Here is a 15135-nt window from a genome sequence, read left to right on the forward strand (position 1 = left end):
CAAGCGGGTACTCCTACCTGCGTAGAGGAATGAGGCGAAACGGAATGGGTGCGGGGAGATGGGCTCGAACGGCGGTAATTGGCTCAACCTCAAAAAGAAGGACCAGAAGGCCGACGTTTTGGGTCTTTACAGTGACGAGAAGTTCTCGATGCAGTTAGAGATAGTGGAATGTGTGGAGCTGATCCTGGCAGTCAGGATGGAACGATGATGTGTTAGATGTGGGCGAGTAAGGAAGCTGGGGATCTTCAGGAATATACTGCTTGCCACATCGATACGAGTGGGAGGTCCTAAAATTCGGGCTCACTATATTGTGAGATTCATTGGCAAGGATGTAAAGGTGGAAAGATATTTGGTGGACACTATGGCTACATTCAACGCAAATAAGGATATTTGGCCGTGGATTCTACGCCTGATGGAAAAGAAAATGGGCATGCTCGGTGTCTATCTTACGAAAGGAGAATTTGAAACACAGCCAATGCTACTCTAGCAACCAATACCTGGCACTCATGGCATTGGAATGGATAAACGGGTTCTGATAATGGGATAGGGAGGAATGGCAGTAGCAAAAGGGGTTATCATAGTGACAAACACTTCATACTAGTTGATCAAATAAACTATTCCGTTAACACAATATGTGACATTAGGGTGTGAATAGGTCATTTATCATTAATATGTTGGATGGTCAATTACGGTCCAATCCAACGATCATTCATTTTGCGCAAATTATGTTGTCGTTGCAGGAAGTTCGCCCAGCCGTCGCTTCACAAACACATTCTTCTCCCATCCATCAATTTCATCAATTATCGTTTCCCGAACAAGCTGGTACTTGCCTAACTTGGGCATGGCCACCGCCCAAACAAGGTAGTATACACCTCCCGCGAATATGACACCGAAGCCGCAAACGCAGTGAATCCAATACGGTAGGCTTTGGTAAACATTCTGGCCTCCCTCTGGGGGCATGAATGGGGCAACTACAAGGTAAATGTTGCTGAGCATGGAGAAGATAACGACGGGCAATGAGGCATTAAATGGAGGGTGCCAATTCCAGGCGTCGCGATGCAGGTAGAGGTGGACTAGGCCAGCGGCGACGAAGGTGTTGATGATAGCTAGAGGGTACGAAATAAGGCTAACAATAGTGTTAGTATGGACGTCGGTCTTGAGGGAAAAGGGGTAGACTGACTTGAGAATAAAATTATACGCATCACCAGGCGGAGGCGCCAGGATGGTAATAACGCAGATGAGCCAATGCCAGAAGAGTCCAGCAAGCGGTGCGTTGAAAGGTCTGTTGCTCGCCCAAAACTTGGAGAAAGGCAAGATGCCCTCGCGACCCAGTTCTTGTACCAACCGCCCTTGAGAGAAAATGACACTCATTACGTTACCCAGGGCCGACAGGGCAACGAAGACCGAGAGTGCGCGCTCGGCGGTTTCGCCAAAAACATTGCGAAATAGAGACGCGGCGACAAGACGTTTTGCCTCGAGCATCTCCTCCTTGGGGACGGCAGCAAAGTACGAGATATTGACGAGGATATACAGCGTCCCGATGAAGCCAACCGCCAAAGGCGCAGCGATCCTCAAAGTGCGCACGGGGTTCTTGGTCTCGCTGAGTGCGTAGTTGGCGTTGCTGTAGCCGGCGAAACTCCATATGACGTTGTAGAGCGCCGTGACGACGCCATACGCACTGCCGGTGGTCCCCTCGAATGCATCGTGGAAGTTGTTGGGCTTCTCCTCGAGCTTTGCATGACCTGCGAGTGCGACCCAGCCGGCGACCACCATGATCAGGATGATGATGATCTTGATGGATCCGAGTACGTTCTGGAGCCGCATGCCCCATTTGAGGAACAGGCCGTGGACTAAGAAGGCGAAGGTGATGCAGGTGAGGCCGACACCGCGCTGGTTCCACCGTCCGACCTCGACATTGGCAGCGTGAAGGATATACTCGCCGAATACAACCGAATTACCGCTTGCCCATCCCAGAAGAACAACGTAGCCCGTGTACAAGGCACTAGTGAGAAACTTGGGCTTAGTGAAGACATACTCGAGGTAGTTCTTCTCACCCCCATTTTTGGGGATCGCGGTGCCGAACTCGATGAATACGGCCGTACCGGCGAGGGCAATGATCATGCCGACAACCCACATAATTAAGGACAGCCCGACGCTGCCGGACAGAGCCAGGATTGTTCCTGGGGTGGCGAAGATGCCGGTGCCGATGATACGGTTCACAATCAGGAAGACAGCGGTGGGGATGCCGATTTGAAGCTTGGCTTGGCGCGCATCGAGGATGTGATCAGAGGCTGGGGTTGAACAGTTAGGATAGACGTGAGAAGTTTGATCGCGACCAGTCAAACTAACCGACTTCACCATCTTGGTTGGGGGCAGATGTATCTATTGTGCCGTACCTGTAGGCAGCTGACGGGACCAGGGGTTTGTTTTCCGTCATAGCCACTTCGTCACATTCGACACTGTGGATTCGAGTATGACGTATAAGGGATAAGATATCCCAGGGAACAAGTGACAGCTTGGTGGATCGTAAGTTAAGGTATAGTGTCGATCTTTAGCAGCGGAGCAGCAGATGCACGGTTTTATGGCCAACGAAGTGCCGTGAAATCAATTCCTATAGTTAAAACCGAGCCGCAAATTCGTGACAGGAACCAGCTGCTTTTAAGACAAAGAAAATTCGCATTTTCCAGCTGGGAGCGGTTTGGTTTTTGTTGTATTTTTCTTTCGAGCTCCACTTTCTCCATTGCGTGCTTGCTGCCAAGCATCGCTCTCAAAAAAAATAGCAATGGCGACTTGTATGGATCTATCGGGTTTCATGCATCGCTTCGTGCATTTTTTGAACCTTTAAGATTTGATCGAGTCAGACGGATAGAACTCTACGTTATCAGTGTCCGACTCCAATTATGACTTGGTTTGATTACATCTAATCAACAGTTAACTCAGTCGTATGATGGTTCTGCGGTTACTATTCTACACTACTAATAAAGGATTAGGCATCCGATTTGGTGGTACTGGTATTTCATATAGCTAAGGAACCAGGCACACGTTTCATTACGCTATCCTGCTTACCCCAATTTGCGCCTTCAGGCCCAGAACTGTTGTAAACGTCCTACGTAAGCAGGTCTAAATAGCTATCATCCGAGACCTGTTCGATGAGTCCCAAAAGAAGCTCGTAGCTCTGGCTATGATTATACAGAATAGGGTGAGAAAGAAGCGGATCGAGGATTCGTAGACGAAGAGGTTCCGAATATATTAAATTATGTTAAACTCCCGTCTAAGTATACATCCTAGGATACTATTGCCGCACCTCATCCTGGAGAGTTCTGCGTAAATCCTCCGTAGACAGAGGAGGCGAGTTCTCTGTAATATTTTCAAAACTATGCTCGATCTCCCAAGTGCAAGGCAAAATCCGCATCGCACGTTATGCAGTTCGAGGGTGAAACCCCCGTATGTATTGTCCAATGGTGAGGCTCTGAATAGAGGGGTACCAGATTTATATGAAGGCCAAAAAAATATGTTTTTGTTTTCTTTCTTTATGATGGTTACTTCTGGTTTTGGGGCGGGGTTTTGTAGCCCTGTACTTGGCCGTACCTTCCCACCTGGGGTATTTGATAACCCTGGGAAATAACAAAGTTGAGTCTAGACAAGCAGCACGGAATGGAGGACATGTAGATCAAAGATGGGACAACTTAAAAATTTGGCTTACCAAATAGATTGATCTCCAAGTGAAACCAATTTCTTGGGATTGATAAAGACTTCAACATTAGCGCTATCGATAACGTAGTCCACGGTCCAATTGCACACTTCGGCAGATTTTCGTACGCTACCACTTTGACCTGCGGTTTTCACCACATAACTATGGTTGGTTCTTGGAATGAAGGTGATATGATTCTACCATTACATGCGCTTCAATCTAATCCAAAATTAAGTGTACGTCGCGCTGGTCAGATCTATAACGTACCTTTTAGAACCCTTGCGTATCGACGCGACGGTAAAACCGCTCGAGCGATTACGCGATCGCCAACGCAAAAGTTGACTCCTTCCGAAGAAGAGGCAATCGTACGACATATAACCGACCTAGATTCGCGAGCATTTCCTCCCCGATTGAGTGGTGTTGAAGATATGGCCAACCGATTACTTCGAAGTCGCGACGCGGGACGCGTCGGCGTCAACTGGGCCTCGAGCTTCGTAAGACGACCACCAGACCTCCAGACACGTTTAAATCGAAGGATCGACTATCAGAGAGTTCTCTGCGAAGACCCCGACGCGTATCGCGCGTGGTTTGACCTGGTATGGAATACAATTGCGAAATATGCGATCTAGGAGGAGGATATCTACAACTTCGACGAGACCGGTTTTGTGATGGGCCAAATCTCGTCCGAAATGGTCGTGACGACTTCTGATCAGCGTGGAAGGCCTAGAGTAGCCTAGCAAAGAAATCGGGAATGGGTTACAGTTATTCAAGGCGTTGGGTCGTCCGGTTATGCCCTCCCTCCGTACATCATTTTCGTCAGCAAAACCCACCTCTCGTCATGGTACGAAAACAGCCCATTACCGCCTGATTGGGTTATCGCAGTTACTAAAAATGGCTGGACTACGAATGAGAGAGGCGAAGATTGGATAAAACACTTCGATCATCACACCAAGTCTCGTACGAAAGGTACTCATCGCCTATTGATCCTCGACGGTCACGAAAGCCATCACTCGACCGATTTCGAGGTATATTGCAAAGCTAACAATATCGTCACGCTTTGTATGCCTCCTCATTCGTCGAATAAGCTCCAGCCTCTTGATGTTGGTTGTTTTCGCGGGTTAAAAAGAGCGTACGGAAAAGAAATCGAAGATCTCATGCGAGCACATATAAGTCATATCTCGAAAGAAGACTTTTTACCGGCGTTTTTAAACGCGTACAACGCAACTTTCACGGTTTCAAATATCCAAGGAGGTTTCCGAGGGGTAGGAATAGTTCCGTACGATGCAGATTATGTCATATCACAGCTCGATGTGAAATTACATACGCCAACATCTCCGGGTAGCTCGGCTGGTCTCCCCGTCCCTTGGGAATCAAAGACTCCGAACAACCCAGCCGAAGCCCAATCACAAACCGATTATGTGAAAAATAGGATTGTACGACATAAAAATAGCTCACCAACGTCAACTTTTACTGGAATAGATCAGATTGCGCGAGGTACAACGAAGGTTATGCATCGGCTTGCCCTTTTAGAAGGCGAGGCCGAATGACTTCGAAAGGCAAATGAGACCTTAAGTCGACGTCGCCGTGCGAAGAAAAAACAGCTACAGAGTGGAGGATCACTTCGTATACAAGCTGGACAGGACCTACAGTCTCAACGAGAGGTTGATGGGCAGTTACATGACGAATTTCGTCAAATTGGTGGTCGTACGAGGCGGCGAATTGCGCGTGTACGGCGCTGTAGAATCTGCGGCGAGCCCGGACATAATGCGCGCACTTGTGGAAATGATGTAGAGACGTCTGAAGATAACGATTCTGAGTAGTTTCAATTGATGATAGGCGTTGTGGTTGAATTAACTTATACATTGTCGTATAAGGTCTGCCAAAGTGTGCAATTGGACCGTGTGTGCAATTGGACCGTGGACTACGTTACCTGTCAGTTTGATTTTTCAACCACCTAATGCCCCTTTTCGGAGAATGTCAAATTCAATTCCAAGCTCCTGCATGGAATCTTTCGTAAAATGCGGTGCGCTAGCGTTATAGATGGACTTAACTTCGTGTAATTTGAGTTCATCTGCGCTACTCTCATCATACGTCGCTGGTCTTGCGTAGAAGCTAGATCACCATCTCCTGACCGCACTGAAGTATTTTCCGGCTGAGTGAGAGATTCCATGATATTAAAATTAGCATGACTATGATTAGTCAATCGGCGAAAGTAGCCGGGTGCTATCGTATCTAATATAGCTTAAGTGTAGCGCAAGGTGGAATTAGGAATCAGTTCTAATGCGGGGTGAAGGTGCCAGACAGACAGACGAAATTTATGCCGCCCCGAGGCGCTAAGCCGAGAGGGCACTACGTTAGTGCTATGTATATAGAACGATACTTTTCTTTGGAATAACCTCGTGAAGGTCATATATATCTTCCGTATCGGTGTTTTCTGCTAGACAGTTGTCTCTTCGCAGGTTGAAAAGTACGAATAAGATAGCTCGGTGGTATCTTCTCCAAGTGTCCAGCTTTCTATAAGCAGCAGCCGGAGTGTATCTACTCGTGGAAGTCCCTACGGACGGGTAGGAGGTTTGTTCGCCCGGGGTGATTAAGTAGTTGCCTTATTTTAAGAAGTCGGCTGGTGTAGTTGGTCACTTCGCTGGTAGATAACGTAGCACCCCCAGTACTCGGCCCCCCCCAGAACCCGGCCACCCGCTAAGCCCCCCTTAATCTCGCTACCGAAGGTCGTCGTCGCCAACAACAAGAGTAATAAGAAATCGATTTTTGAGGCTATTCGTAAGGCAATCTACTCAAATACATCAAGATCAACTGGGATTTCCTTCCATACAAGTTTGGCAAAGCCTACTTTGCCACGTAGGGCTGCCCGCCGTGCTTTAGTAGTCATAACCTCCTGTTCACGCTCATCACGCTCCTTCTGTTTGGTGACCATCTCATCTATCGTCAATACACGTGCTTTGCCAAAGTTCTTATTAGTTTTTTGAGACCGTCTCTCCTTCTGCTTATCAACTAGTCCTTTATTAAGGACTTGGAGAGCTCGGTTATCTGAAAGCGCTGTAAGGTAGGTCTTCTGAACGAAGGATAACCCGTCGCGCAAAGGGGTGGTACATGTCGAATATCACGTGTGTCCAATCGAGTAGTCAGAAGTGCATAAGATTGTATATGAATGAGGTGTGTTATTGTCTGTGTTCTATTCTCGCGAACTCCCGTTGCTCTGCCCTTTATAGATTCTTTCGGAAATGTCGGAGGTGCATTGTTCAGGTGTCTGACCCCGAACTTCGGAGTTACTTTCGGGAAGAGGGGTTCATTTCGCCGTCTGAACTTCAAGTGACACTAGTCTTCTCTAGTGCCATATTATTTCTGAACCTAGGAACCAGGTGTCCTATCTGACAGTACATACGTCAAATAATCCTTCGAGAATTGAATCGATTTGACGGGCGGTCTCGCTGCTAACCTCAAAAGTTGCTGTGCGGCCTTGAGAGTCTTGCAAAGTGGCCGTGACAGGCGTTTTTGGCCTGTATTTGCAAAGAATTCTGACAGGATCGAATGGATGAAGACCTGCGCTTCGCCAAGCAGCACGTAGATTCTCTAGGTTAAGGGCCTTATTACGTGCTTCTTGATAATATAATAGGAAATTCCTATTATCAACCAAGGCAGCGCCAAAGAGGGACTTAGCGGTGATGATGACTTTGTATGCCTTAGCTAATGGGCTGAAGGCACCTACATCCAGAGGTTGAAGTTCGTGGGTAGCGTGAGGAGGAAGGCAGAGAGGAATTATCTTGTTGGCCTCACAATAGGCCACGAATTCGAGGGAAACGTGACTGGTATGGCCATCAAGAATCAGCAGTCGGTATTCGCCACGTAACTGAGGTTTGGTGTATTGATCGAAATGACGTATCCATTCCAGCGCAATCTCGCGATCAGTCCATCCTTTCTCACTGACGCGGACGACGAAGCGGCGGTCTATTTTTTCATCAATCCAGCTTTGTTGAATCTGCTTCCCCTTGAAGATAATGAAGGGGGGCATCAGGTACCCCGTAGCACCAATACACTCGATAATCGAGACCCAAGATCGATCGCCAGGCTGCTTTGAGAAGGCCAACGGATCAAATCGATCAAGGACTACCTTAGCGTTGTCCCCAATACCCTTCATCAATCCCTTCTCATCCATATTGTATTCATCCTCGTCGGCGACTCCGTATTTGAGCTTGGTGGCTGTCAGAGAACAGAATGCCATAGGCACCAGTGGGTGTCAGGACACTGAACGCAGGACACCGGCGGGCCGCCGGAGGGGTGTTTCGGACAAAAGACTCCCGAATCATGATTACAATCTATGTGAAGCTTTGGGATGACGAGAGTCAAGATCCTTGGCATCGCCGACCCTGCTGTTATGCCGGGTCCAAGCGGCGGCCTAGCTATCTATATAAGGACCATCTCGAAGTAGGATAGGGAAGGAGTTGTCAGAGCCACAAGTGTCATCCGAGGCGGGCCGGCTTCCACCAGGTAGGAAGTCGTTGGTGGCGAATGAGGAACCGGGAAGCCGTTTGTGGCGGCTAGAGAGCCGCTTGTGGCGAATGAGAGCCGTTGAAGCCGTTTGCAGCGGATAGGGAATCGCTTGGTTGCAGATAAGGAGCCGCTGTCCAAGATATTGGCCGAAGTCGGAGGAACACAGACATACGGAAGCAAACATCCAGAATCCAAGAGAGAACCTCGGCTGGCTATAAGTAAGGAGTCGGGACGGAGGAAGATAGAGAGGACAGAGATCAATGCATCACCGTGGGCACCCCTACCTGAGACCGCCAGTGACCACCCGGTATTACGTAGGAGGGACGCCCGTTACTCCCCATCACTCTGTACTATTGCCTTCGGCCTAGCCGTACCCTGACAGTGGCGTGGTATAAAGCGAACCATTCGTTAATAATCTCGGGCGTCAGGGCTTCTCGTCGGACTTGGTCCAGTCCCCGGGACTTCTTAATAACCAAATCGATATGTCTAGCAAAAAAAGAGTCATGCCAATTGCCCCCTAAGGGTTCGTGGTCGCCCTTGGACTCAAGGAGATTGGTTGCGAAGGCGCGGATAGCGGTAATCGTCATAGGCCACCCCCAGGACGCCATCAAGCGGGCTGACTTAGCGATAGAGTCTTCCTCTTTAACTGTGAGGCGTTGTTGGTGTTCGTGGGCGGTCTTTCTGGTAGGAACGTTGTTGATTCGGTCTTGAAGTGTTGATCTGGGGACCTTGAAGGATATGGCGGCTTGGCGAACGCTGCTGATTTGGCCATCGCGGTAAGCCTTAATCGCGTTTAATATTCGAGTTTCTTGCGCTTCCATGGTCAAAAAGCACCAATAACGAAGTCCAAGGCACAAAAATTGATGGAGAGAATTGAATTTGTTGTTGTAGTTGTTGTGGTTGACGTAGCGAAATTAAGGGGTGGCCGGGTTCTGGGGGTGGCCGGGTACTGGGGGTTGTACGTTAAGTCCCGATTTGAGCCTCGCCCACTTGGGTCGGTGACGAGTCGCGGGTTCGAATCCCGCAGCTGACACACAAGGGGGTTTAGTCAACCCTTACGGCGCGCTGCCCACCTTGTTGACTTCGCCTACCTAGCGATAATAGGGAGATTGGTGCAGTTTAGGATTACGAGCGTCCTAGCCAGTCGACAGTCAAGCACTACGTCGGCGGAATATAACTCGACAGCCGGTCCAGAATTCGAATCGTTAATCCGACCCCTTATCGGACCCCCTCTCGCCGCGATTCTTGCGAGCGTCTAGACCACGTTACGGTCTATCCACTTGAGCGTATAGTTGAGATGTATACGCTCGACGAGAACCCGAATTAGCAGATACTACGACTTGTCGCGACAAAAAATAGTCGAGCATCTTCTGCACATCAGCAGCATCCCACCCCTGAGGACGAATTTAAGTGCCACATTACCACACTTATCGGTAGTTCAGGCAGGGGTTGTAGCACAGACTTAGGGAGGGACAGGAGGTTTAGTAGTCGTTTGGCTACAAGTTTACCTGTATAACCGCCCGACGCGGCTTAAGGGCCCGCTATATTATCTATAGCCCCTTAAGGGAGTACTTGTAGAGGTACCGAGGGTTAACACCTACGGCGTATTTAATATTATAATATTATTATATTATTATATTATTATATTATTTAGAGAGTTCTGGCTAAGGGAGTCGCTGCCTTGTAGTATTCTTCGTCGAGCGTCATTATTTACGCCCAGCAATGCGTCTTCTGAAACTTCAACATGGTGGCGAACTCAGCCTAACCAAGGATCTTGTCGATGATATCCCACCTTACGCTATCCTTTCCCGTACTTGGGGCAGTGATGACGAAGAGGTCACCTTCAAAGATTTGGCGGAAGATATGGGAAAGACGAAGGCTGGATTTCGGAAGATTCGGTTCTGCGGGGAGCAAGCTGCTCACGATGACCTACAACATTTCTGGGTGGACACTTGTTGCATCGACAAATCAAACAGCGCCGAGCTTTCAGAGGCTATCAACTCTATGTTCCGCTGGTATAGTAACGCAACCAAGTGCTACGTATATTTGTCAGATGTTCCGAAAGATCACCATGGCCCGATCGAGCAATCTAAAGCGTGGAGCTGGGAATTTGCTTTTCGAGAAAGTAGATGGTTCACCCGGGGCTGGACAGTGCAAGAGCTTGTCGCTCCGTCGTCGGTGGAATTCTTCTCTTCCGGATGCCAGCGACTCGGTGACAAGAAGTCGCTGGAGCAACAAGTCCAAGAAATCATGGGAATCGCGGTTCGGGCGCTGCGAGGAGATGCTCTGTCGGAGTTCAGCGTCGATGAGCGAATGTCGTGGATAGAAAATCGTCACACTAAACGTGAAAAGGTGGTTCGTAACCGCAAAATCCCGGGATTTTCACCGCTAACCCGCCCATACAGACTACGAAAACCCAATGCGCGAGCCCTTTTCCACCGTACCATTCAGCCGAGACCCTGACTTCGTCGATCGGCCCGAGATCCAGGCGTGGATCCAAGACAAGTGCGCGAGACCAGCCGCTCGCGCAGCGCTTGTGGGTCTCGGCGGCCTAGGGTATGTAAATATCGGCTATTCTACGGCATTGTCAACCTGACAGTACCAAAGGAAATCGCAGCTTGCCATCCAATATTCCCACGATATTCGTGATAAGTCGCCGCAGACCTGGGTGTTCTGGGTGCATGCTAGCACTAAGGTCCGGTTCGAAGAAGCATACAGAGCTATTACAGAGAGGCTTGAGCTGCCGGGACGACACGTTCCGAATGTCAACATCTTCCAGCTAGTTTGTAACTGGCTATGTAACGAGGCGAATGGACGTTGGAGTATGATTTTGGATAATGTCGACGACATCCAGGTATTCTATCCAAAGCGATATTACCAAGATTCGTCAACGCCACTTGCGAACTATCTACCTCAAAGCCCGAATGGATCTATTCTGTTCACCTCAAGAAGCAAAGATGCGGCAGCCAGGCTGACAGGAAGCTACAATAATATCAAGGAGATCAAGGCGATGGACGAAAGCCAAGCCCTGCAGCTCCTTCAGAACAAGCTGCAGGATACGTCAAACAAGGATGACACGGCTAATCTATTACATGCTCTTAACTACATAGCCCTCGCAATCACCCAGGCCGCCGTATACATTAACAAGCGAGCTCGAATGACAGTATCTGGCTACCTGGACGAGTTCCACAGGAATGATAGGAACAAAGGAAATCTTCTTAACCTGGATGCGGGAGACCTTCGTCGAGATAGCAGCGCGTCAAGCTCGGTGGTAGTTACGTGGCAGATGTCATTTGAGCACATTCGTGAGGAAAGGCCTTCTGCTGCTGACCTGCTCTCACTCATGAGCTTCTTCAACCCACAAGGGATCCCAGAGTCGATACTTCGAAGCCAAACCAGGAGTATGATAAAAATTGATGGCGAAGTGGACGCCGATAGCGAGTTCGACAATGACATCGACTTGTTACTAGCTTTCTCCCTAGTGAGCGTAGCTGTCGATAACGATATGTGTGAGATGCACGATCTTGTACATTTCTGTACCAGAGTCTGGCTGTCCACATTCAGCTATGTGGACGGATGGAGACGGAAGTGTCTTGTGTTGATAGCAAGGGAGTTCCCTACTGGAGAGTTTGAGAACTGGGCAAAGTGCGAAAGGCTACTACCGCACGTTGAGCCTTTGTATGATCATGAACCAGCTTGCGAAGAATCGCTAAGAGAATGGGCTCAGGTTCTTACGAATGCTGCATGGTATATGTGGATGAATGGGGATTACAAGGCAGCGCAAGGCATAGCTGTTAAAGCATTAAATGCTAGGGAGAGGATACTAGGACACAGTTGTACGTCTACGCTAGTGACCGTTGTAGTGCTAGAGCGACTACTACAGGCCCAAGGGAAATACGACGAGGCGGAGAAGATGAACCGACGAGCACTACAAGGGAGGGAGAAGGTGCTAGGGAAAAAACACTTTGACACGCTAAGCTCTAATTACTCTCTGGCATATATCCTTCACCAGCGGAAGCAATATAACGTCGCGTCTGACCATTACCAGAGAGCATATGATGGCTACAAGATCCAGCTTGGTCCCGATCATCCAACTACCATTGCATGTTTCGACCATTATTCGATGATGCAACAAGAAAAAAATGAAAGCCGTAGCCTTGGACAAGCCCTTGCATAGCTGGGACAGCGTCGACAAGACTGAAGTATTCCCGTTCGTGCAGGTCGGAATAAACAAGAAGACAACCACAGCTTTCCAACAACCTGCAGGAACGAAACGTCAACATTGCCCTGAAGCCGACAGCTGGGAAATAAGTCCTGATCCTACGGTTCCAAGAAAGCTCGTATCGTGGTCGAGTCAGATGTGGCTACCGTTACTATCCCATCTCGACGGGCTTGCATTGTTTGTTTTACCGTCATGCCCCTTTGGAACTTTGGCTGGAGGCTTCTATCATTGAAGTGTACGATGCAGTGCGAATGCTCTCGCAGCTTCTTTTGGCTCTGTCATTGTTATCAATCAGCCTTCGCAATCAACATGAAAAAGGAGGACATGAAGAAAAGTAGAGCAAGCAACGGATAATAGGAAGTCATGAATTTGAGAACTCCTGCATTTGACGACCAGTTGACCTCAGCGTGGGATTGAAGGATCTACTGGGAGCCTCATCAGGTTGCATGATGAGAGCCTTCCAAATAGTCATGTCTGCAATTTCAAGGAAATTATTGCCAGCCTTGTTCGGATGAAAACGCTCGAGAAGGTGTGTAGCTAGACTCAGCGTAATATTTGCGTAGATTGCCGGAGTGCAAAGCGGGACCCCGGCTACTTCGTGGCCTTTCACCAACGGCGAAAGTCCTTAACCGCGACTGCTCGTTTCACCCATGCCGTGGTATACTATGTCATTCGCCTTCTGGCCTGATTGCATAACGAATACCACCCTGTGGACGAGATCACACCAAATAGCAAGACTTTGGAAGCCTCGAGCCACCTGAGCTTCGGGGATTTTCACGCTCATCCCGGCCTTATTGATGGCCTCACATAGGCTGCCGGGTTCTCGATGCACTGCAATGACAACAGTGACCTGGGGAGGTGACGATCGTGGATGGTGAAAAGGTTGTTGCACACTTCTGGCAGTTTGCAGAACGTTCCTTCGTCTCTGTGTCAAAATATGATGCAAATCGTGCCGAAAACGCAATGTCCAGAGGCAAGGCGTACCACGCCGAGTTTTGAGGGTCATTTTTTCGATCGAAAGCGGCAAGGGATCCAAGCAGCTTTAGCGGCAGTCTGCACATAAAATTGGAATTTCTGCGCCTGCATTTTCTCAAGCTTAGATAAAGACTTGAACTCAAGTGAAAGGAAGTTCGCCATCCTCTCCGGTGAGCGCACGAGCTATGTCGATCATTGCAGAAGAGAATGGTCTCGCTGCGTCAGATTTGATAATAGCACTGTCTTTGGTGACATTGGCATCGATTCTCTCCTGGGTCTGACCATTTCTGCTGGATTCAGGGAGGAGTTTGATTTGGATCTCGACTTTAACACGCCCTTCTACGAATATCCCAATGTCGGATATCTTAAAGCCTTCTTGGGAGATTTGAAAATGTCCACCTCTGCCAAAGCCCCACAGCTCCGGGAAGACCCGGAGCTGTAATATTACATAAATGACGACCTTCTTTAACACATATGTCGCGATTTACTCATCGTCATGAAAATATGTAAGGATCACACCACATCTGAGTACAAAGGAGTTGTCAGGGTACGGCTAGGCCGAAGGCAATAGTACAGAGTGATGGGGAGTAACGGGCGTCCCTCCTACGTAGCACCGGGTGGTCACTGGCGGTCTCAGGTAGGGGTGCCCACGGTGATGCATTGATCTCTGCCCTCTCTATCTTCCTCCGTCTCGACTCCTTACTTATAGCCAGCCGAGGTTCTCTCTTGGATTCTGGATGTTTGCTTCCGTATGTCTGTGTTCCTCCGACTTCGGCCAATATCTTGGACAGCGGCTCCTTATCTGCAACCAAGCGATTCCCTATCCGCTGCAAACGGCTTCAACGGCTCTCATTCGCCACAAGCGGCTCTCTAGCCGCCACAAACGGCTTCCCGGCTCCTCATTCGCCACAAACGGCTTCCTACCTGGTGGAAGCCGGCCCGCCTCGGATGACACTTGTGGCTCTGACAACTCCTTCCCTATCCTACTTCGAGATGGTCCTTATATAGATAGCTAGGCCGCCGCTTGGACCCGGCATAACAGCAGGGTCGGCGATGCCAAGGATCTTGACTCTCGTCATCCCAAAGCTTCACATAAATTGTAATCATGATTCGGGAGTCTTTTGTCCTCACACCCCTCCGGCGGCCCGCCGGTGTCCTCACACCCACTGGTGCCTATGGCATTCTGTTCTCTGACAGGAGTTAATATATGCAAGATAGCGCTAGCGAAGGCAAAAGGTGGACGTGCGCTAACTTGGAACTATCGGAAAAAGTACAGCACTCATAACTTTCGATGTTGAGCAACCTCGGATACTTTGCATACAACATTTGTGCATAATCACGAATCTACCATGTGGGGAGACGGGCAGACCACTTTGAATCCCAGTCTTGGACTTCATTTACCGGACCGAACCAGCCCACGATATTGTACGACATCCATCGCCAAGCACGCTCTTAGAGGGTTTAATGCATGATTTTGAAACCAAATGTTGTCCACGCGCGGTACCCTACCTCAAAATCTTGCAGATGCGAGAACAGCTTTGGAGGGGAATCCTTGGCAGCTGCAAAACCACGCCAACATGGGTTCAATACAATCAGAGAACCAGCACACAAAGCAGACCACTGTTCTCGACACAAAACTCACTCAGTATCTGCATAACCCCAGCATAGACGGGGTCTACCTGGGCCTGTGGCAGACTCACAATTGCATGCCTGAGGTCATCCACGGCGACCAACAACAAAA

At 49.1% G+C, this 15135-nt stretch overlaps 3 protein-coding genes across 3 annotated transcripts; 1 reads left to right on the forward strand and 2 right to left on the reverse strand.

Moving 5' to 3' along the window:
- Window positions 1-643: 643 nt before the first annotated feature.
- Window positions 644-2585, reverse strand: BCR38DRAFT_436583 (amino acid permease). The gene is made up of 3 exons (XM_040860466.1): window positions 2350-2585; window positions 1181-2291; window positions 644-1126 (listed from the first exon to the last, which is right to left on the reverse strand). The coding sequence occupies exons 1-3, from the start codon at window positions 2435-2437 to the stop codon at window positions 724-726; spliced, it is 1602 nt and encodes a 533-aa protein (XP_040714998.1). The 5' UTR covers window positions 2438-2585; the 3' UTR covers window positions 644-723.
- A 6145-nt stretch (window positions 2586-8730) lies between these two features.
- Window positions 8731-9009, reverse strand: BCR38DRAFT_296168 (uncharacterized protein; the record flags this gene model as incomplete). The annotated part of the gene is made up of 1 exon (XM_040854499.1): window positions 8731-9009. A coding segment is annotated over one exon (279 nt), but the record flags the coding sequence as incomplete, so codon positions are not given.
- A 910-nt stretch (window positions 9010-9919) lies between these two features.
- BCR38DRAFT_486087 (heterokaryon incompatibility protein-domain-containing protein) lies at window positions 9920-12374 on the forward strand (the record flags this gene model as incomplete). The annotated part of the gene is made up of 3 exons (XM_040863987.1): window positions 9920-10541; window positions 10603-10753; window positions 10805-12374. 3 exons carry the CDS (start codon window positions 9920-9922, stop codon window positions 12372-12374), a joined length of 2343 nt encoding a protein of 780 aa, XP_040715000.1.
- Between the last annotated feature and the right edge of the window lie 2761 nt (window positions 12375-15135).

The sequence above is a fragment of the Pseudomassariella vexata genome (assembly GCF_002105095.1).
Source record: "Pseudomassariella vexata strain CBS 129021 chromosome Unknown BCR38scaffold_8, whole genome shotgun sequence".
Lineage (NCBI taxonomy): Eukaryota > Fungi > Ascomycota > Sordariomycetes > Amphisphaeriales > Pseudomassariaceae > Pseudomassariella > Pseudomassariella vexata.